At 49.6% G+C, this 23671-nt stretch overlaps 1 protein-coding gene across 1 annotated transcript in view; it reads left to right on the forward strand.

Annotated features, from left to right (window-relative positions):
* The window catches only part of ACAP3 (ArfGAP with coiled-coil, ankyrin repeat and PH domains 3), a gene marked incomplete at both ends in the record, with an annotated part of 61483 nt that overhangs the window by 19420 nt on the left and 18392 nt on the right, over positions 1–23671 (forward strand). Inside the window, 9 exons of the mRNA XM_080358721.1 lie at positions 10099–10156; positions 13128–13247; positions 13734–13787; positions 18451–18509; positions 18798–18981; positions 19405–19449; positions 19842–19937; positions 20037–20111; positions 20299–20310. Coding sequence (XP_080214847.1) covers positions 10099–10156; positions 13128–13247; positions 13734–13787; positions 18451–18509; positions 18798–18981; positions 19405–19449; positions 19842–19937; positions 20037–20111; positions 20299–20310 — 703 coding nt within the window. The remainder of the gene's footprint in view (positions 1–10098; positions 10157–13127; positions 13248–13733; positions 13788–18450; positions 18510–18797; positions 18982–19404; positions 19450–19841; positions 19938–20036; positions 20112–20298; positions 20311–23671) is intronic.

A 23671-nucleotide genomic window follows, 5' to 3' on the forward strand; every position in this document is an offset into this window, starting at 1 on the left:
GGTATTTAATTTTTTTAAAGTTGCAGCCTCTGGTAATGTGATCACATGGGGCCCAGAGAAAACAAAGACTTAATGCTTCCAGAGAAAAGCCCACAGGCAAATAAATAAGGATTTAGTGCTTCCTATATGAGATATGTCATGTGTTTGAAAGTGTGTCTGCTGGAGTCACAGAGCAATGCAGTTCCACAGGCAAGGACATCTGGGGTGTCCTCGCATGGGGCAGTGCCAGGAATGGAAGAGACACAACGGTCGTGCAAACCTCCAAAATACCTCAGCCTTGGTTTTGTGCCTGGTTTAAGGTTGGTTTGTTTGCGTAAAAGCACAGTGAACATATTTTTATTTACAGGAATTTATCAACCTGCAGTTTAAGCTGCTGTGGCTCTTGTCCTTGCTCTGGCTGGGCTGGCCTGGGATGCTCAGCTGTGATGGGAACTTGCTCTGTGTCTGGCATTCTGTGGGACTCCAGTTTGGTGGTGCGCACACCCCTCGTGCTCTGCACCAAATTGCTCTTTAATGCTAAGCGATGCGGATGGAGCAAGGCTACAGAAAACAGCGAGTGCTTCGCATTCCCAGCTTAGCAAGAGGCTCTTCCGTGTCGCACCCCTGGGACAGCGAGGCACCCAGGGGTTGCAGGGCAGCAGTATGTGACATTAACTCCCTGGTTTGCTCCAGCATATCTCTGGATCTAGTTCATCCCACTGGCTATACCAGCGCAACTGGTTTTGCAAAGACGTTTCTTTACTCCGATTCCTGTTCCAGCTTAGCAAGCATGTGCTGAACACGAGGTGTATATGTGAAATCCCACTGCCTTTGGTGGGAGAGGCGGGTTTAAAACCAAGGACTTTGCATGCATGTACATGCCCCTAAACCCTTGCTGGCTCAGGGCCTTTTCCTCCAAGGCTTTGCCAGTGGAAGCCTTGATGTTAACCCACCTTTGGGAGCTTCTTCACTGGGTGGCGATTGCCATCAGAGCATAAAACAGTGCCCTGGGTGTCAGTGCACTCACACCTCTCGCTGAATTGCTGCGTACGCATGTGCGGGTGTTTATTTTCCCTTCCTTAGTGTTTCCGTGTGGAGCACGAGGCTATTAGGATGTTATGGACCCGTGGTGAGACCTCAAGCACCAAAACCAAACTTACTCCTTGGGTATCATGGTGCTACACCAAGGATCCTGGCCAGGGGGTGTATGTAATAAATATGGATTGGGCTGCATTCAGCCCAGGCAAACAGGCTCCAGGCTGCTGGGTGGTTCATGCAGATATTCATGCTGTGGTGGGTCCTGCGTGGTGCTGGAGCTTCAGAGGTGGCCGGGCAGGGGACATCTGCTGTGCAGCAAAGCAGGGCTGCGGAGACGAGTCGCTGGAGATATCTCTATCTAATGTCTGTTCTCATCTGTCTCCATCCATCTCTCCGTTCAGCTTTGTTCTTCCAGTCACCACGCTCCTCTCTCAGCTTGAAATGCTGGATGGGACAAGCGTGGAAATAGCCCCTTTCAAGACCCTTCAAGTCTGATGGCAATTTAATTAGTGCTGCTGCTTCTCATTCATTGGAGCGAGTGTGCTTCATGCGAGCGCCTCGGAGTTCCTCCCTGACAGCAGCACGGCCTCTCGGCCGCCTTGCACAGAGCCAAGGGCTGTGAACTGGGCTTTCTGAGCAGCTATGGAACAAGGACCAGCACCCCAGGGAGGCAGCTGTATTCACAGGACAGCAACCCAGTGAATCCAGGTGCTGTATCCCACCTCTCCACGCTTGCTGTGACCCCATAAACCCAGTAAGATGGTCGTGGGGCGTGCTTAGGCAGCATTTGATATTTAGCCTGTCTTAACTGGTTCCTGGGATGTTTATCGTTTGCTACCTTTGATAAATTCCCCCAGAATAACCTGGGCACAGCAACAGAGGTGCTGGGTTCTGCCTATGGAAGCAGTCGCTGATTCATATTGTGCATGAATCTGGCACAGAAAGGGACCCATCACGCTGCTCCCCTGTGGGTTATAATGATCCTAATACAGTGCCAGGACTCTTTATGTTGGTGCAACACAGACGTCGGTTTGGGGATGGAAAAAGAGAGAATAATCTTTGGTCTGGTGTTGCTAACACCTTGGAACAGAATGGCGCTAAGAAGGGGTCATCTCTGAAACTGCAGGTAGCCGTAGATTCTCTGCTTACGTGAATGCTGCTGCTTTGGAAGCCAGAGAGCAAAAGCATCACATGTGCCAGTTCCCGGCGTAATTACTCAAAATCTAGGTCAGCGTTTGCACTGTGTCGAGCATTTGTACTCGGGAAGGCTATTGACTTGTCAGCACCGGGGACGCGTTAGCAAATCTCGGGCAATATTAACAGAAATCTGTTCGCCGTATCTTTGATCCGAAGGGCTTTGAATGCGGGGTGGTTGTCATTAAGTGGAGTTGGCTGAAAACAGCTCCGTCTTGCTTTGGGGAAGCCGAGGCAGGGAGCGACGATGAGTTCTTTTTGATGACATGACTGAGCCGTTGTAAGGATACAACCCCAAGCACCGGCTCTCAGACTCCTGCTCCACGTCAGCCTAGTTAGACCCACCCTTGGAATACACTATTCCGAGGCATTAACTCCAGCTGCAGCAAGGCTTCTCTCCCCCGCTGTAAGCACAGCAGTGATATACATACCAAAGAACCAGATAAATATTTACTTTTCCTTTGTGTGAGCGCTGCAGCCAGCAGGGACCGCGCAGCTCCCTCCCCCTCTGCACACAGAGCAGGGAGCTTGCAGGGAGGCGGAAAAGGGGATAAATAACAAGGGAACAAGAGAACGCTTCCCAAGAATCTGAAGAAAGCAAATGAACCTGCTCGGAAGCTTAATAAGGACGAGCGAGAGCAGGTAGCAGCAGGCTCAGGGGCTGATGTCTCTCTTGGTCCAGACTGATAACAGTAAAAACAGGAACCCTCAAAAGTATCAGCGAGATGAGATTCCATCCTCCTGGTGCTAAATGCGGAGTTTTGCCGTTGTTCCACAGAAAGAGAAATGACGCTTGCACTTTGAGAACCTGCTGCTCTGAAGTTTAGGCATTACCGAAGTCTTTTATTCAACTGAGCTTGAATCTAGTTTGTGCAGCTTAATCCCAAATTAACACTTTTAGCTTTAGGCTTCCCACTGCTGTGTGTGTCATTGGGGTCTGTGTAATTGTTGGGTGTGCGTGGCAGGGATGGATTAGTGCTCAGCATAGTAAAAGGCACATTTAGCAACAGGAATTGGTGGAGATGGAGTGTGTTTGCCACATATTCTTGCTGGCTTCTGTTTGGCTTCACTCCCTGTTCTTCCCAGTTTTAGGTTGACTCTTCCAACTCAAGTCCAGTTTAAGACTGGGACCAGGACTCAGCATATAAGGCTCCGTTCATGTTTTCAGAGGGTTTCAGGAGTGGCTGAATGTGTGACGTGTGTGTTTGAAATGATGCTGAGCTGGTATTTAATGACACTGTCCAGTTTTATTACTCCTTAGAACTTCCGTCTCCAACACTATCCTGTACACTCTGCTCATTGCCTTTGGAAACCTTTGACTTAACCATCTTGTCACCAGTCCCACATTATTTCCGTGAGCAAATGCGGAAAGCCTTGCGAATCCAGCTCTCGTTTTGAAGGGGAAACCATCGCAGTGGCAGGATCCGGTTGTCATGGATACCGTCACCATGGAGCTGTTGCCATGGCGCCGTCTGCTCACATTGACACCGAGATGCAAAGCACACTTATTCTTTTGAAGAAAGGAGGAAGAGCAGTGAATACTAGAGGGCACAGAAGCTTTCAGAGGGGTATTTAGGAAGGTTAATAACTACTTTGTTTTGGAGATTTGCTGACTCTGCTGTCTGTCTGTGTCAGGTTCATTAGTTTTCTCTTTTGCATCTTGCAGTAAGAGGCAGCAGAAGGAAGTGAGACTAATGCGCTTGCTGTAGGCTCAGCCCAGCCGTATTTCACCCTGCATTAAAAGCAGCACTTTCCTCTCTTGCAAAAAATGAGTGACTGCTAGTAATCAGGGCTTGGCTTTTACCCCATCCCAGTTTAAACCTCCAGAAATACTTCATCTTGCAGACGATGAGGATATGGAGGTGGAACTTGAAATCGCGTCTTCCCCCGCAGGTCCCGTTTCCTTGAAGGAACACACTCACCTTATTTTAATTACTAGAGGGAGCCTCTGCTCCTCGCAAAGGTGCTTTGGCAGCTCTTAGTGACCTTGTCAGGCTGCTGATGGTTCTGGAAGAAGGAGCTGGATGAGAAACGACTCGTGTCTGTGCCAAACCTCCTTGTGTTGTGAGGGCAGAGCTGATCCCACCAGGGCAAGCGCTGCTTTCGTTCCGTTTCAAAAAGAACGCAGGTTTAATAAATAATAATAATAATAACAACTCCGCTTGGCACACCTACAGCTTCTGACTCTCTGAACGTTTTGCCGCTGCTCTTGGTTAAATTCTCCAAACACTTCTGTGAGAGAGGGAAGGATTCATCTTTCTCAGTGTTTTAATAGCAATAATGGGGCACAGAGATTGCGGCGCGTGGCCTCCCGTGGGTGCTGTGGCTGTCAGGAACTGGATCCATGGGCTCCTGTGTCCCGCCCTGAGCTCTGCAAAGCCCACGTTTCATTCCATCCCACGGCATTAAACCGACCCTGAACATCACCGCGGTGACATGTCGTGTAGGGCCCTTAGCAGCCTGATTCGGAATTATATTAAACAGCGATCTGAATGCTCCAGGTGGCTGAACAACATTGGCTTTGAGCTGAAGGTGCCAGCGGCTCGCTTCCAAACACATCAGGCTCATGAGGCAGCCCTTTCCCTGGCCACAGAAGACGTTTCTGCGGAGGAGTTGTCCCCGCAAAGCATGGATTAGCTGTTTCCCTGGATTTCGCAGGCAAAGCGGGGCTTATGCGCGTGTGCATGCAAGCGCAAGGCGCGTTTTGTAGGAATCGCCCACTCGACATGTGGATCAGGTACAGCACAAGGTGTAAAAGCACTGCTTCACAGTATCACAGTGTGTTTGGGATTGGAAGGGCCCTGGAAAGCTCATCCAGTGCAATCCCCCCATGGAGCAGGAACACCCAGATGAGGTTACATAGGAAGGTGTCCAGGCGGGTTGGAATGTCTGCACAGAAGGAGACTCCACAACCCCCCTGGGCAGCCTGGGCCAGGCTCTGCCACCCTCACTGGGAAGAAGTTTCTTCTCATATTTAAGTGGAACCTCTTGTGTTCCAGCTTGATCCCATTACCCCTTGTCCTATCATTGGTTGTCACCGAGAAGAGCCTGGCTCCATCCTCGTGGCACTCACCCTTTATATATTTATAAACATTAATAAGGTCACCCCTCAGTCTCCTCTTCTCCAAACTAAAGAGCCCCAGCTCCCTCAGCCTTTCCTCACACGGGAGATGCTCCACTCCCTTCATCATCTTTGTTGCCCTGCGCTGGACCCTCTCCAGCAGTTCCCTGTCCTTCTTGAACTTCGGATGCCATGCTCCTGTTTCATGTACAACTCGTCCAAGGCAAGGTTTGAACCCGAGCGAGCCTGCCTGCATCCGAGCCAACAGCTGGGAACAGCTGGAAACAGCTGGCCTGCAGGTTGGGCTATTTTCAGAGTGCAAGGGCTGCGCGTCTCCTCTCCAGCTGGGGGAGAGTTTTATGCACAGCAACGCAGGCGGCTTGTCAGCTCTTTACTTGGGGTTGGACTGGATGAGCTTTGAAGGTCACTTCCAACCCAAACCCTGCTATGATTCTATACTTGACCACTTCAACAACCTGTAATCTGCACGCAGAAAATAGCCCTGTGTTTTTCCAGACTTCGATACGGAAAATAAATCTCAGTCTTTGTATTGTTGTGCCTCAGTTTCCCTGCCGGAAAAGTGACGAAAACTAAATGCACTTCCCAAAGAAAAAGAAGAGCGTGTTTAAGTCAGCTTTGTGAGTTGCTTTAACAGCTGCAAGTGTAAGTAGTTGCTATTATAGCAGCTAATAATTCGCGTGACATTTTGTGTTCTTTTGTTTCTCTTCTTTGTGTCGTTGCCAGAGGTAACCAAGCATTTTTAGGTCTTTTTATTACACTTTAATAGCTGGTTTGCTGCTGGATTTGTGCCGTGTTTGCCCTCGTGTAGAACACGTGTGTGTTTGTATGAAAGGCACTCGGTTCACAAAAAAACATGGAGAAAAAGAAATGAGAAGAATGCAGACAGAGAAATGTCTGCTGATCACGTCTAAGCTGGCTAATGACATGATACTGCTTAATGCTAAGGTTTACTAGTCGAATATGTGACTGATCTTTGCTGTAGTCAACTTGTCACCTGAGGATCCCTGGAGTTTGCTAAACATGGATTAATCACTGAATACTCACAGTGCTACTGCAAAGCAAATGTTTATCAATTTAGCAATGGGGAAGTCAAGGCTAAAGAGATGCCTTACGTGGCAGCTAATAACAGCTTTGTTAGACCCGCTCGTTGCTCCACTCGTCATGAACCATCTGGTTTTTTAGGGCTATTACTCAGCAGAGTCAGAAGCAAATGGTGATTAATGACAGTCTAACTAAAAAAAGCGCCTTGCGGTGGACCGGTGCCCGTCAGTCAGGATGTCATTGCCCCTCTGGTTTTGTCCATCCTCCTCTGCCAGCTCTGTCCTTCTAACTGCACCCCAGGCACAGCTTATGAACCGCGTATCTGGGCACCCACACGGTGACATTCAGCCCGAGCTTGGAGCGGTGCCAGCGATGTGATTCCTGCATCCGTTTGCCAGGGGCGCTTTCTTGCCTTGATCCCTTTTGAGATGCGGGCGATGATTCTCTTGGTGCTTGGCTGGGCCCATCCGATGGGCGTTTGGAGGGTCAGGTCACTGGGGGGGAAAGGCAGATGTGTTCTTCCCGCAGACCCCGTTCTCTGGCAGCAGTGTAGCTTATTATTCCTGTCCCCATGGGATGCAAAAATGCTTCTGGGAAGATTTTTGTCACATACAAACCATGCTTCTGAATGGCTTCTTTAAAGAACAAAGGAAAATTGACAATGCAAAACCCTCTGGACTCTTGGGAATTGCTGATTTCTCTGAGCAAGGAAGTTCAAGCCTCATGTCTCCAGTTGGAAAGGCTCTGCTTTGCGCTGCACGCCGAGCGGATGAGCTCAACCAGCAGATTGTGGATTGTTTTCTCTCCCCTCATGGCAGAAATAGCCCAAGGCCTGGAACAGCATTAGCAGGAAAAGCACAGCACCAGGAAGCGCGAAGGGCACCCAGCCAGGACATCACTACACGGCTTTTCGCTGCCCAGCGATTGGGATGTTGCGTTTTTGGGTGACGGGATTCAATTCCCTCCTGTCAGAAGCACTTGGTTTCCCAGCCAGATGCCTCCAGCATCCTCCCCATGCACCCACCACAGCTGCTGCCTCTGCCCGCGGGTTTCAGTTGGTGACAGAAGTTGCGAGCTGTGGACATGGCAAGCATATAGATTCTATAGGGATCATATCTGCCTGTTCATCTCGCTCCCGTGCCCCGGTGGGATGGAGCGGTGGAGGTGCTGGGGTGGCATTACTCATCCCCATGGAGTTAGTCCAGATTCTCGGCTTGCTTGTGTAACTGCGAGAGTTTTGCCTTTTATCTGCGACGCGCTGGTGGAACAGTGGGAGGATTTAAATTTGGGAATAACATTGGTGGAGAATTTAGCCCAGTGTTTGTAAGTAGTTGCACTGAAACCTGGTATTTCTCCGGGGAAGCGTGATCCATGGGCTCTGCAACTGCATCACTGGGCAGCATAAGGACATTTTGAATCCCAAAAGCCTAGGGATGGACCTAGGCATGTTGTACCCTTGAAGGATGGGAAATCAGGTGTTAAAGAATCTGGTATAATCTCTTTCCCAAAGCTTTCTCCCTCTCTGGAGCACATACTGGTTCTGTCCTGGCGGTGTGAAGCAGAGCCTGACAAGAGGGATCTCACATGGCTTTTAGCTCACCAGGTTTGCAATGGAAAGGATGGAAAAATCTTCACCTTTGCTTCCTGCAATGAAGCTGGAACTCCATTACACTCCTGGAACTGAACAGGTCCCTGAGATCGCTGTCCTTGAAACCACACGCTTGGAACCTTTTTATATCAAGTCTGCACACCAAATATAAAGCTCAAGTTTCATGCTCTCCTAGCCACGGTCAGTTATATTCATACCCTAGTGGATACCAGACCCAAAATGTCTTCGTCCTCCACACAGAGTCCAAATATATCAGCGCCTTTTCTTAGGCTGTGATAAAAATGGGGAGTAAATTATAGATGCTCTCTCCACCTCCTGGCAGGAAATTTGGTGCTCGACCTCCTTGCTCCGGCGGCCGCTGGTGTCTGCAGGTTTAGCAATGGCTGCTGTCGCTTTCCTGAAATGAAAAGCATCCCCAGAAATCCCAGCTCTCTTTTTTTAGCTGGTTATTGTGTCCGGCTATCAGGAGCACGACGAAACCAAGCGGAAAAATTGAATCTGGCAGTAAGAGTGCAATGCATGAAGGCACACGACTTCCAAACCCGGAGAACAAAAATAGCGGCAAGAAAAAAAGTTTGCCTAAAAGAAGCTCTTTAATTATTCCTTTTCTTGCAAAAGCTTTGCCCCCAGCACAGCCAGGCTGCCATTCGTATGGGGCAGCTGTATGCATTGCAGTAAAGCTTGAGCACCGCATTATTAGAGAGAAAGAAGCTTATTTTTTTGGCTGTGTTTTCAAAGAGCCGGTAGCAGATCGATGGCGCCCAGAGCCCTGGGCACGGGGGGTTTGTACTTTGAGAGTGAGTCACTGGGATTTCATTTTCGGTTTCCATCCCTGCCTGGGTTCCCGGAGGGCTGGGAGAATCCGCTGAATCCGTGTCTTAAGTCTTCACATCTTTCCCCAGCGCGTGCAAGTTGGCGCTTTTGAAGCTTATGAGGAGCACTGAGACTATTGCAAAGCTTTGAAATGCTCGTTTGCGCTGAAGGTGGCCATAACATACATACAAGTACCGTGCTGGTGGCAGAAATATAGATTTAGAGCCCAGCTTTGTCACCTTTTGGGCTTTCTTCTTAAATTGGGGTTGTGAGTGTCCTCTCCTTTTGCTGAGATATCGGTATTGATTCCCGTGTCTCTAAGTCACGTCTCAGCTGGCTCATGTTCAGTGCTGGATTTTTTAAAGCCTGAGTGTGTATTTCAGGAACCAACCTTTTAAATTACGAGCCCACAAACTTAAGGAGCTCCTCGCGGTGAAATTTGGGATGCATACCCCTGGTGCATGAGGTTTACCACATCTCCAGGTGTGTGGTTAAAGAAACAGCTTTCCCCGTGTGGACGTCGTACGGCTCTGCATAGGAACGCTCTCAGGTCTCCAGTGCTGGCTGCTGGACTCCGGCCTCAAACAGCGTCACTTCATTCCGCACGGCCGGGTCTGGGAATGCCGCTTGCACATGGCTGATGTCATGTTAATATTCCGCTTTGCGAGGGAGGCCCGGTGACCTTTGCAGCTGGATTCTAACAGCCTCTGACTGCCACATCTGTCCAGTGACGTGGAAAGAAAACAGATCCGATAATCACCGAGCAGATTTATCCGTATGCAAGCAAAGCCCCGCGTGTGTGAAAGAGACTTATGGGGTTCAGTGACAAAAGGACCAAGATGTCTTTCTGCTTGAGGTTCAAAGGACATCATTTGCCATGTGGTTGTGCTTTGGGCACAGTTATTAGGCTATAAAATGGGTTTTGGAGGCACTGTGCCTGATGTGAATGGATTGCTCAGGTGTAACAATGGTTATTTCTGTTCCACTTAGCGTTACTACCAATTAACAACATCGCGTGCAGAATCAGAACAAGGCCACTAAGTGATTGTTCTGTGTGTTAGTACCACAGCGCACCCAAATTTCTCCGTGACACTGACAGAAGGCAGGATAATCTCCGCCTCTTTTCCCAGCCCTGTGCAATTCATTCCTGATGAGGTGTGATCCTTCTGTCAAGTAATTCAGTCTTACGTAGGAGTAGGAGTGGGAAGGATGGATCCCTCTGATCACCACCAGTACTTGTACCTTGGTCGCTCTGATCTTTACTCATCTGGGACTTCCCGGCTTCTTCCCCAGTCATCACAAGCAGTCCATTAATCACTTCTTTTTGCTGTTGTCATTGCAGGGCGACCATTGATGAAGTGGAAACAGATGTTGTGGAGATAGAGGCAAAGCTTGACAAGGTAAGACGGGCAGCTTAGCGTGATGGTTTGAAGAGGGACTGATGAGTTTCTGCTTCGGAATATGACCCCGCCAACCTCCTCTGAAAATGAACCCGTCAGAAAAATAACATATAAAACACAGGGCTTGTCAACAGGACCATGTCTCCCTCTACTGACAGGTGCCCATCAGGGCTCCTGTGTGACTGCCAGGGGACAAGAGGTCCAGACTTGGGCTCCTAATGCTGCATGATGACCTTGTTCTGGTCCTGGGTCTCAGGGATTGACGCTGCTCCTCCTGCTGTGACAAGTTATTTTGGTGCTTTCTCTTTCCCCTGTTCTCTGTCTTGCCTGTGATGTTAAGCTGCACAGCTTGGCCACCACCGTGTCAGCTCAGGGAACCCAGGAGACACTTGCAGGTGCCCAAGGGACCAGATTGATGCTGGTGGCCACTGCCTGATGTTCAGCCCAGCTGTGCGCCACAGCTGTAATCTACACTGGAAATACCCTCGCAGGCACCAGCTTGGCCAGTTTACGTTTATTCCGGTGATTCTTTATGTCCAGTTGGTAGCTCGAGTCTAAGTCAGAAGCTTTATGATGGAAGGCGGCTCTTCCACCTCCACTCCTCCTGATGTCTGAGGCATCAGCCAAGTTGTTTCTAAATGAGAACAAAGAGAAATGAAGGAGAGGAGCTGGAAGGGCCATTGGCATTTTCTCTGCGAGGTTTCCCAAAGCTTGCGAGGGATGAAACTCCCGCATCTGATGGAGAAATGGGCTTTGTTGAAGTCACAAGCCCTAGGCAAAGCTGTGTCCTATAAAACCTATTTCCTCGTCAAGCCGCTTGAAATAGTTATCTACACAAGCTAACTAGTCTGGCGAAAGCTGGAGAGGGATTTAGGTTATCTGTTTTCCTCCAAGCTAAGGCTCTAAAGCTGAAAAATGGAGTGAAACTCTCTCTGATGCTGTCAGTGCCCTCTGTGGTTACACAACTTGGTGTGTTGGAGCAATCCTGGAGCCAGGAGAACGGCTTGGAAGTGCAAGAGTTGTTCAGGAATCTCAGCTTCTTATTTTTCAGTGCTTCGTTGCACGAGACTATTGTTTTACTGCATTCTTCACCCAAAGGAGCTCAAATCCATTTGGGCTTGATTGCTGTTTCAAAGAGATTTCTTCCCTTCTGTCCCGTGCTCTGTCTCGCTCCCCTTGGGGCTGGATGGACTCAGGCACTTGTAACACAGCCCTGGCCACGGGTGTTTGCACAGACTGCGCTAGAATCCGCCACGTTGCAGAATAGGCTGGGTTTCCTTTCCAGAGGATCTGTCCAAACCCCGAGTGTGTGTCTGGGCTCCAGATGTCACAGGAACTGCATCTGTTTGCTTTTCTTTTTCCTCCGGGCTTGGATGGGATAGTACGAGTCAGCTAGAATCCAATGCTGATCTGTCAAATTGCACGGACAGGAGAGGATCTGAGTGTGAAAGAGCAAAGACTGTACATACTATGTATACACAGATATACCACATGTGACTATATATATATATATATTTATACATTCAGATATATTTTTACACAACAGCAGACAGAGGCAAGGAAGCTTGTTCTGCAATATGCATATAGATTAGACCCCAAAGCCTTGTGGCTGCATAAATAGAACAAGCACTAAGCCCCACACCCGTGTACCATGTGTCAGTGGGGCTTCAGCATCAACCCAAACTGGAGAGCTGCTCATTCCCAGCATGTAGGTGAGGCCGGTTGACCAGGAAAGATTCCTAATGCCATTTGTCATTAGTAAGATTCATATCCCTAAAAAACTCCTGGATTTTGAGAATGGAAAACTTAAGTTCCAAGTCTTGTTATCGGCAGCTAAAGTTCTTCACTTAGTTAAAAAGCCTAGAACAGCAATGATTTAAAGAAGCAACCAGTTTAAAAATTGTGCTCAGTGGCCAGACATTACTCTTGGGCTTTTGGTTTATGGACTTAAATCATAAGTTGTTTGGTGTAACCTTCTACAAGGAGCTTGGCTGAAAGGAGATAGGCTGATGGCCAGCAGTTCTGGCGAAGCTAATGCTCCAGTTCCAGGCATGCTAAGGCAGTTTTGTGTGGCTTGGAAGTCTGGGAATGTTCCCTGCAGCTGTGAAATGATCAGAAGTGAATAAGGCTGTCTGGAGATATGTGCCTGTGCTGCAGCAAACAGATTCCCAAATGAGGAAGCCGCCCCGTTTTGCTGCAAGTTCCAGGTAACGTCACCAAGGCTGGTGATGGGAATCGGAGCACGTGTAGGTCGCTGGAAGTTCATGTTTCTCGAAACAAAGCTCTGTCCAGGTCCATCAGACTGTTCTGAGCCGCAGACAGCCCAGAGATAGATGCTGTGGTCCCTCACATACACCAGCAAAGTTCCCTTGGGCTGCAGAGCTGTGGGAGTTGATTCATAGTTACGTGCAATCGTGATGGTTTAACCTGTGTGCGACAGAACATGGATTTTCATGGGCTGCACACAGCAGACGTGGCTTAAACAGCCCTTGTCAGCTGCTTTAAGGAAAATATGATACAAAACCATGCGGCGGCTCAATTCTGGCTCCCCTTTAGTCCAAGGTAAGAGCAATACAAGTGTCCACGAGCACACAGAGCTGGGCTCAGAGCCTCGGCGGTCCCAGAGAGCAGCACATTCCCAGCAGAGAGATTCTAGACATTCCACCCAGCACACGGGAGTTTTACCTCCCCCATCAATCTGTGTGATCAGGTTCCTGTTATCGCAGCCCTGATACTTCAGGATAGAGGAAAAAAAACAATGGAAAAAATAAAAAATGGGCTGCCCTGATTCATTTGTCCCCAGGGGACAGCCTGGAATTATTATTCTTAAGGGACAAGCAAAATGCCGGCAGCATCCCCGGTTCTGCCACGTGCAATCGAGGTTGCCGGTGCATCCGCACCGGGAACGTGAACGGTGTCGTGGTGCTGGCACAGGTGAAATGCAGGTGCTCACCCCCCTCTCCTCACGCAGCTGGTGAAGCTATGCAGCGGGATGATCGAAGCGGGCAAAGCCTACATCACCACCAACAAGCACTTCGTCAGCGGGGTCCGGGACTTGTCGCAGCAGTGCAAGAAGGATGAGATGATTTCGGTAAGTCACCCCCCGGGATGGAGGACGGGACACAGCGAGGGCTGGGGAGTGTTAAGTTTGCCGATGCTGTGAATGGACCATATTACCCAAGACCCTTACACGCTATAGGTAGCCATTTAGTGTGAGATTTTATTTTTGGAGACCATCTGATAATGCGATGCTGAAAGGTCAGAGCGAGATTCATTATTTGCAGAGAGAACTGGACTTTTTAAGAAGCCACAGTGCTGGCAAGGTGGTTGGAATCTAGGTCAGTAAGCATCAGTTATTTAGGAAACGCAGGTAACCAGCCTACACAAGCGAGTACTGATGTGGATTTTAGCATTGAACTGGAAAGGACAGGGAGCCTGTGGCTTCAATGTCAGCTATTTTTGAAACGCGGGGTGGCTCTTCAGTGGCTTCATGAGGGTCTGTCGCAGATGTTGAACCCCTGGGAAGGAAGAGCAGCTGCTTCTATTCACCACCTGTTCTCTTCGCCTTGTTTTGCAGGAGTGCCTGGACAAATTTGGAGACAGTCTGCAGGAAATGACCAACTATCACATGGTAAGATGCCGCTTCCTCTTGTCTTTCTGGGGGCGGATGGCACCGTCTTTCTCAAGGTGCTGATGGATGGTGTTTGGCTTACTTGGCGCTGCGCAAAGGTGGGGTCTGAGAAAGGAATACACTCTGAAGCCTGGCGTTCAATTGGTGACATTAGGAGACCAGCAGATATGTGAATGGATCAAACTGGGAGCAAACTCCACAGGGTGTGTGTAGCTCTATGTTTAAGGGTGTCACGGGACATATTAATGCTACTGTATCTCGCTAACAGAGCCCCAGGAGTTAGAATCTGCCCTTTCTCCATCCCTAACACCCAACCACGGCACCTGCAAACCCTTGTACAAGAGAAAGGTGCTTCGTGCTTGGTGGCTTCATGCCAGACTCGCAATTTTAACTCTGTAACTCAGTAGGAGCTTAAAGCACAAGTGTTTTAAAGAGAAGGAAGCTTCAGGGTGTCAGCACTGGACTGATCCACTTTTATACCGCGATGCCCCTGTCAAAATACATTAGGCACAATGCTCGCTTTTGGGATGCGGGTTAACCACGTGCAGCTGCAGAAGAAGCTGCATCGAGTCCTTTTAATTATTTCATGAAGCAGGTAGGGAGACTGTTTCCCAGTAAAAAAAATGACAAGGAAAAGAGGTTGTGCACACATAGCTCTCCTGGGACTGTTAGTGTTTGGGAACAGTAAACACCTGTACAGCAGTGTTGGTGGGGAGAGAGTGAATGAACCAGTGTGAGAAGCAGAAAAAAGGTGTGTTTGAGTCAAGCAGAGAAAACCCAACCCTGATTTTTCTGATGGTGCTCAAATTCCCAATGCTGAGGAGTACGTGCAGCCCAGCTGCGAGGGAGCAGCCCCGGCCAGAAACCTCTGGAATTGCACAATTCCGTCTGCAAGCGCCACTGCGCCAGCTGTGCGGCTTCCCCTGCATCCCCGCTCGCTGCCAAAAGTGGCACCTCTGGGACTGCGCTCGCCTCAGCCAACTCACAAAGCAGGAGGACCCTTCCCAGAGCTGTCACATCCCCAGCTGATGTGGTCCAGCCCTTCCCAGCCACCCCACCCTGTTCACAGGGCTGAGCTCCCGCTGCCTGTGACTCAGGGCTTGCGAAAAACAGCATTTCCCTACCACCAACTGCAGGGAAAAGGGAAAAACGTGCTTAAATGCTCCCTCCCCCCAGCCTTTGGAGAGCATCCTCCTCCCCTGGTGCCCAGCAGTGTGAGTCCCTCGCTGGGAAATGGCTGTGGAATGATGACTGCGGCATTTGAGCCCTCTCGGATGGCTATTCAATTAACTGAGTTATTTTTAGTGCCTTCTGCTGTCTCCTTTGTGTGCGTGTGTATGGATGTGTATCTTGGCTTGTCCGCGTCTGAGGATCTCAGCTATGAAGCAGTTGTCAGTGCTCGCTCTAGGAGTGTAGCCAGGACAGTATGTACAACTGGAACAAGTTAAAAAGAAGAGGAAATATTCCAAAAAAATGGGTTGGAAAAGCTTGTTCTGTAGTTTTATTGCTAGAGCACTGGGCTCGGAGGTGTCCTGATTCTAGTTCAGCAGAATCCAAGCTTAAAACCCGCTTGAATGTAGAAGATGAGCAACGTCTTGGGAAACTGGCTTCCTAGGATGTTCCCTTCAGAAACGGATGCTCAGTGGTTTGCAAAAGAGCTTCCGACTGGTGATACGATGCTGACCTCTGGAGGCATCGCTGCTGTTCTCTGAGCCTGCGGGATGCTGGATCCCATCACCCCATCGGCCGAGGTTCCATGGGCACGATCCATGAGCCGTGGCAGGGACCGCGTTTCCAGCCGGCTGTGTGAGCAGCGGGTGGCAGGCAGGGATGCTGGCGCCTTGTAGCGTCCTTTCCGCAACGCTCACCTGTGTCCTTTCACATGAGCCTGAGTGGCACGAGCTGAGATTTTGCTCCGGGGCGTCCCCTGCGATCCCTCCTCCTCACAGAGCCACGCTGGAGTGGATGAATTCTGACTGCGGCTTGCCAAGCTCTTCTGTGCTTGTCTGCAGAGAGATGCTGTGCTGTCAGCTCCCAAACCTGCGCACCCTCCCTAAAACGGGCTGAAAGGTGTAGCGATCCACCAGCCTGTTCTGTGTGAGCAAACTTTCTTTTTACAGCATCTCATCGATGTAATTAAGTACATGAGCGTAACAAGCTATTCCCACAGATAAAGGAGCATACCAGTTCTAGAGTGGTACCTGATAATGATGGGCTATTGGCTTTACGCAGTGTTTGGCATTAGGGCGGCGCGGAGGCTCCCATCAGTACCACTCCAGACAGCGCCGTGTTGAGCTTCATTAAGTCCCGAGCGTTCCCGGCTGCCATAAATCACCGCGGCTGCGTCACTGGGATCCTCCAGCAGCAGCAGCAGCAGCTTGCAGGGGAGATTTAGCCGTGCTGAGCAAGCCGGGGAGCGTTTCCCGCTGACGAGAAGAAAAGCCACCCAGGCTGTGATGAGTCAGGGAGGCAGACGGCAGATGTCGCGGGTGGAGGGTAGTGCTGGAGTTCGGGGGCAAGGAGGAGGGAGTTGGGGGCATGAAATGCCTGAGCCGCGTGTCAAACACAGGTTTGGATTTGTCCTGTTTCCTCGGAAGTCCGTGCTGGGAAAGGGAATTGTAGGATCCGGCCTTTTGCTGCTGTCGGGTGAGCTGTGTGAGCTCCTTTCTTGCTGACCCTCCTCAGGCACAGATGTGTGTGAGTCATGGGCTGGACTTCTTGTGTCCTGGTGGAAGCTGAGAGAAAGGGTGGGGTGATATTTGGCCTGGAAAAATCTTAAAACAAGTGATTTGTTCCAAGTATGTCTGGGAAAGGAGAAAAAGCCAAGGGATGATTTTACATCTGAAGCTCTAGCGCTTAAAGCTCTATTTATTTTGTGTTGAAAATTGAATGGAGGGACTCACTTGGGGATCTTGCCTGGCAAAATTAATGAAGAAGCAATAAAAGTAGCGCTGGTAGCACAGGATACTTCTCAGCAGAGATGCTGCTGGCAGGAAAAGCGTATTAATTACCTGGTATCCAGTGATGTTTGATTTTTCTGTACCCTGGAATGTGTTCTTCCTTGGGGTGCCCCAGAGTGTATGTCTGCAGTTGTGCGTACGACACAACACTGTCTTTTCCTTTCCCTGGTCCTCAGCAGATGTGTCATCCTGGTGGAAACCAGTGATGGAAGCATCCCAGGTGGTTTTCCTGCTGCTTGCCCGTCCCTGCGTGGCAACGTGAGCGGAGGGAAGTGCTGGCCGTGCCCGAGCATCACTTGGGGAAGCTGCTCCATGGGAAGAGCTTTAGGGCAATGACTCTTGGAGAGAGCGAGCGGATGCCAAGAGCAGTAAATAATTTACATTGGTAAAAACACAAAGCTTGGGTGGTCTTGGGGTTTGCTTTCTTTCCCCCTTTGCTTTGCATCTGTTGGTGTTTAGAGGCCGTTCGTGCTCAGCTGGTCCCGGCGTGTTTCTTGCTTTGTCCTTGGCTGCAGCGCTGCACATAGGAAATGCGTTTGGGGCTCTGCAGCCGGCGCTGCTGCTTCTGCACAGGGTGCTTTGCGTTCTGCACCTGTGCAGTGTCAGAAGCGTGACTTTGCTCATCTCCTCGTGGGAGGTGTTGGGCAGGGAGCACATCTGTGTCTGCAGGCGTCTCCTGGCACGGGGAGGAGGCGTCAGGAACAAACCAGAGTGGTTTTGCTGGTAGATTTACTATGGGGCATGAGAAGGTTGAAGCTCGGTGACCACCTTGGAGTGGGTATCACTTGTCAGATCTCTGCAGTGCCTGGCGAGATCTTGGTCTCGGGCTGGGAATGTGCATTGTGCTTCAGTTCTGTTCTTGTATGTCACCATCCTCCATTTTTAATTGGCAATGAATTAGATGGATCTTCCCCAAGTGAAGTCTGTTTTGCTCATGGTGGTAGCTGGTGAGTGACCTCCCTGGATGAATCTCAACACCGGAGCTTTTGAATCTTATGTTCTCCCATTATCTTGCTGCCGAGGGGCAGTGAGAGCGGCTCGGTGGGCACCTGGCAGCCAGACCAGGCTAAGCCACCACCTCCTCACAAAAAGCTGCTGCTTTGGGCAGTGCCGGCCCTTTTGCATTGTAAATGCTCTAAGGTGACTTTTCCTGCCTCTTGGAAAAAGTCGGGAGGCGGGGTGTAGACTGATGAGCTTGGGACGGAACAGACAGGAGAGTAAAACGTAGAAGACTTGTAGGAACTAAGGCCCTTTACACCATATGTTTGGACCTCTCACCATGTTCATGAGCATGTGTCTGGCTGTGATGGACCCTCAGATGGTTCCCATCTCCTGAGGTGACAGTGCCCTCCTCTGGCAAAATGAGAAATTCCAGACAAAGTGGGCTCTATAAAGGCGACTCGTGCAAACCCTCCTCTCCTGAAGGTCTGTGAGTGGGACAGGTCTCTCTGTGATATTCGAAGCCCTGGCACAGGCTGTGGAACCTGCAGCGTCCAAATTCTGCATTCATAGGGAGTGCTGCGGCTGCAGGAAAGAACTTGTTATCTATTATGACAGCCATCAAGTAATGGACACCACCAAGCCCTGGAGCTGCTGAGTCCCTTGCACTGAAGGTCCTGGAGAGCACTCATGGATCTTCTGACACCTCAATGTTTTCATGTTGCAAGAATATTTGATTTTCTTTTTGTTCTCTTTTCCTTCAGATCCTGTTTGACCAGGCCCAGAGGTCAGTCCGGCAGCAGCTGCACAACTTTGTGAAAGAGTGAGTATTTGTCTTCTCACTTTGGTCTTCAGCTTCTTGAGCTTCCATCGCACCTGCCCTCTGTGCACTGCAAACAGACCCACAACCTCCACACAACCGCTCATGTTTCTAGATGTAAATGCTACTTCAAAAGTTCATATTGTGGATCATGTATTTCCGAAAGCAAATGTTAATAAATGAGTGATCACAGTGTACCTGGCTGCATCTGCCCCTGCTCTGCTGCTATCACCACTATTCTGGCTGCTTTGTAATGACAATGTCCATCATCTCATCCTCTTTGTGTTCCAGTGACGTCCGGAAGTTCAAGGAAACCAAGAAGCAGTTTGACAAGGTGCGAGAGGACATGGAGATCTCGCTGGTGAAGAACGCCCAGGCGCCGCGGCACAAGCCACATGAAGTGGAGGAGGCAACGGGCACCTTGACCATCACCAGAAAGTGTTTCCGGCACCTGGCGCTGGACTACGTGTTACAGGTCAGTGTCTGTGCCCCCGGCTCTGACTGTGTTTCCCAGTATAGAGCAAAACATCACCCACAAAGTGCTGAATAATCTGCTCTAGGGAATGAAGGAGTTGAGGGATGAGAGGGGGCAAGTAGGGTCTCACAGCTACACGCAGAAAGGTACTGGAGTACTAATTTGTTGGACATTTTCTCCCCAGCCTGTAGAGAGACAGACCCTGCTTGGTGCATCTATTGCACCTTTCAAATCTTGCAGAACATGTTTCCCTTTCTGTTGCATTTGGGTCTCACCAGCCTTTTCAGAAACACACTTTGTGGAACTGTCCGTGAATAGTTTGTGGTTTGCTGCTAGGGCTATTGCAGCAAGTTGATGCTTAATCTCTGTGCCAGACCGCTTAATGCTGCTGATGCTGAGAGTCTTGTCTTGATCCCTTCACAGATCAACGTCCTGCAGGCCAAGAAGAAGTTTGAGATCCTGGATGCGGTAAGGGCTCTCTGTTTTCTGGTTTTTTGGTGACCCAATGAAGGGCAGCCCTCTCCATTGCAGGTTGCATGGGCAGACAAACCGACTTATCGGTCTGCCCTGGTGATTCTGTCTGGGGATGCAAACAAGAGGGGAGAATAAAGGACCAGTGGGATAATCCACAGGCCAGAGCTGGAGGGGACTTTGAGGGGTGAAGGATGCTGCTTTGTGCTCATAACGGGTTACGTGGCAGCATGGAAGGGTTTGTGAGAGGAGAAGAGGGTCGTGGATCAGTTGCTCTATGAAGGGAAAGAGTTAGACCTCGAAGAGACTTGTTTGTAGGTACTAAGGGATAAGGACTTTTTGCTTTGTCCCAGAGGTTGTTGTGACCTTGCTATTGTTTCCCTCCGCAGATGCTGTCCTTCATGCACGCCCAGTACACCTTTTTCCAGCAGGGCTACAGCCTTCTCCACGAGCTGGATCCCTACATGAAGAAACTAGCCACAGAGGTGAGGGGACAACGGGGGCTGGTTGACTCAACCTGCCTCAGAAACCTCATAAACCTCCTTCCTGACTTTGGTACCTGGTGTTCTCCTCCCTGCCTTTAGCTGGACCAGCTGGTGATCGATTCTGCGGTGGAGAAGAGGGAGATGGAGCACAAACATGCCATGATCCAGCAAAGGGTGAGTCCTGGGGCTGCAGCTTGGTGCAGAGCATCGCTTCTCTCCGTCCGTGCTGCTGCCTGGGTCACAATGGCAACTGCCATCTGATCGTAGAATCCTAGAATAGTTTGGGTTGGAAGGGACATTGACTAATTTAATTTTATTTTCCTTTTCCTTCTGTTCACGGGTTGCTGACCTGCCCCTGCAGACCCTCCTGCAGGTGAGTACCCACGTGTAATTCTTCTGACATCTTCCTTTCTCCAAATCAGCATTTTGCTGGTATTTACTAAGCCCTGCCTTTAAAAGCAAAACAAAGAAACCTTCCCATAGCATTAGTGCTGTAACCTGGACACTGGCGATGTCATTTTAAAGCCCAGTTTCAAGTGAGTTTGGTTTAATCCTCACCAAAGTTGTTTCTAGCCCTGTGCTGAAGTAAGATTTTGGTTCCCTCTGCTTGGGACGCACTTTGGGTGCAGTACAAGGGGATTTCATATAGAAATAGCTGTTAATGGGTAGGAATCACTAAGGAGTCTGTATCTGGCAGGCGCTTGTGCGGATCAATACTGCTCACCAAGAGGAATCTTTAAGTGGCCGTTGTTTCCTCTCTCAAAAATGTCATAACCCATGAAATGGAGACGTAACCAGATTGGAAAGCTAATGACAGACACTCCCTGTGCATGTGCTCCCTTGGGTGAAGTGTTCGGAGGGAGGGGGGAATCCATTTGTGAGCTCTCGGTTCCCCTGGGACTCTGCTGGAGTGATGATTTCATTCCAGGGAACATGGAAAATCTCTCTCCAGCGCATCTCAGTTAAATCTCTTTACGTGGACTCTCAGGGAGTGAAGCAGAGGGCAGGTTCAAAAGCGGGAGAAAGAGCAATTACTCTTCATCAGGACACATATGCATAGAGCTGTGGCTCTCTGCGTGCATACGCTTGTAAGAGAGCTGAACATCCCTGCTGCAATTTATGATTTAAAGCTTCCTGCCCGGAGATGTTATTTGACTGTTATTCAGCTGCTCTGAGTCAGTGCTGCTCCTCCCTTTGCCATGGAGCAAGGGAGCACAGGACATATGTGAATAATGTCTTCATGCTGAGCACAGAATACCCTCTGATCTCTTCAAAATAATTCTCACTGATACAAAAAGAGCTCCAATAAGGTCGGCAAGAGGAAAGGAAGAGTCTCAAATGTTTATTGCCGCTCGTAAAAATTGAGTTATCCTCCTGTTGTGCAAAGAGAGAGGAGAGATTCAGCGCCAAGGCTGCGGCGGCTTTTCTTCGGGCTGTATAGAGCGCACATGTAATGGGTTTGGATGTTTCTATGTGCTCAGTCACTTCAGATGGGTGCACAGAGACTTGGTGTAGGCTGGAGAAAATTTTGGGGAATATAACACTGGAACACACAGGCCTAGAGGTTTGTTTTCCAATGCAAAACGAATAGGGAAATAGTAATGTTTAAACCTTGAAGATCTTGACCTTCCTGAATCCTTCCGCCGCACCAAAACTGACAATTCTCTGAAAGTGGAAGAACAGGGCTATTTAAAAACAATCATTTGCAGCCTCATATCTATTCCTCAGTGTGGAATAGTGGGAGGAGGAATTGTGCTTGGTTTGCCCGGCAAGGGAGGACAGAGTGCCAAGGCAGAGCTCTCTGCCTCATTTACTCCAGCTGGTAGATAACAAACCAGGGGCCATATGGCGCTTCAACACCCTGATTTCCGTGGCTGGAATTACCCACCAAAGCCCGGCTTTGCTCCGGGAAACCAGGGGACGCAAACCCTGCTGAAGGCAGATAAGCCTGGCTCTGTTAAGGTCAGGGAGGCATTCGGTGAGCATCCTCCTGTCAACTTTGTTGCCTGGTTTCTCCCGCTCCCTTCTGTGCCTCCCTGACAGCTGTATGGTAATTAGCCCTTGCTCTAAGCTGATTGCCTGTGAATAGGAGCAGGAGGAGGGGGGGAGCAGGTGGTCCCCAGGGGCCAGCGGATCTTCCTTCCCTAGTGCCCCTTGCTTTGACAGGAGCCAAGGGCAGAGCTCACAGCTTCCCAAAAAGGAGTAGGAGGGGTAAAGGAGAAAGGGCTTGAAGAACAAATCCCTCCTTCCCCGCCAGCCCACGGTGCTCGGCAGAGATGCTGCTCTAGAGAGGGAGGACACGCAGCTGCTCTCTAGGCAAGAGCAGCAAAAAAACCCTCCCTTGCAGCAGCAGCATGAAGATTTTCGGCAGGCTCGAGTACCTCCTGGTAAGGAAACTCTCGCAGGGTTGAGTTGACGTGGGGAGAAAGTTCAGAGGGTGCTTTTCCTTGGGGGGAAATAAGGGTTGTACCTTTAGGACCTCGCTTGCTGATGTGACCCAAAAGCAAGCTCGGCTTTATTAGTGCAGGAGAGCAGCTGCGCTGGGTGCTGTTTCTGGGTTGGAAAAGCTCTGGGGCAGGGCACAGATTCTCTACGCATCATCTGCTGACAAGCTGCAGAGCAAGGGCATCATTTGGCATTAGGAGACGCAAGAAACAAAAGGTCTGTAAATGGGATTTGGCCGGAATTGAATGAAAGCTGTCTGCACAGAGCGGAGTGTAGCTGGGGGAGTCCTCCTCCAAATTCCATCTGCCTCTGAGGGTCTGGGACTGTACACAGTGTATACACAGTGGTAAAAATAGCCAGAAAAAGGAAAGCTTGAAATATATTCAGGCACCAGAAGCGAACAGAATGTGCGTGCACCGGTGTTTGTGTGGAAGGGGGTGTGTGTATCTTTAGGGAATGTGAATATTCATCTGAATTACACTCTTTAGATTCAAATATCCAGACTAGTCACATACAATTTTTAACTCACCTCCAGGAATTCTTTTCAATACATGGATGTATACATAATGTTGTTAGAGTGTACATAATATTATTGTTCAACACTGAGCATCACCGGTTGCTTAAGAGGGCACTTTTGGATGAAAGCCTTTGTCCTTTATGAGGGAAGGCATGTATCGCGTGTGGTGTTGCTTATCCTAAATGGTATTGATTGAAAATAACACGGAGGTTTGGCAGTAAGATACGTTTCTCTGAATATCTAAAACCAGCTGGTCATGGTTGCCTCGTTTTGATAGTGTTTTCCATCAGTAAGAATGAAAACATTGTGCAGAAAAGGATAAGTATCATTATTTCCACGTTGGATTTACACATTGAGGGAGTGATGCCATGGCTTCTCAGGGAGGGCCGTTGCCATTATGATCGTATTTTAAATAATTGTAAGGAAATCTGGGTGTTTCAGAGGAAGGTTCTGTCTGTCCCAGCTGGGTGCTGTGCCCCTGGGGACAGGAGTGACCCTGTAAACAAGGTTTCCATGGGAATGCTCTTGGGCAGGGCTCCTTGCTTGGACTCGACCCCCAGGGGCTCCAGGCTGATCTGGGGGCACCTTCATGTTTCATATTAAGTCTGTTCACTGAAGCTGGAGGTTTATTTAATTTTATCAGCCATTTTCTCTGCACGAAATGCTCATTTTGCAGGAAGAATTGGAAGAGTTCGGTCTCTGCAGTGCGAGCAGGGTCCATGCACACCATGTGGAGATGGGCAGGGGAGTTTTGACGGTGTGTGCCATGCGA

Source organism: Nesoenas mayeri (genome assembly GCF_963082525.1).
Source record: "Nesoenas mayeri genome assembly, chromosome: 24".
Classification (NCBI taxonomy): Eukaryota; Metazoa; Chordata; class Aves; order Columbiformes; family Columbidae; genus Nesoenas; species Nesoenas mayeri.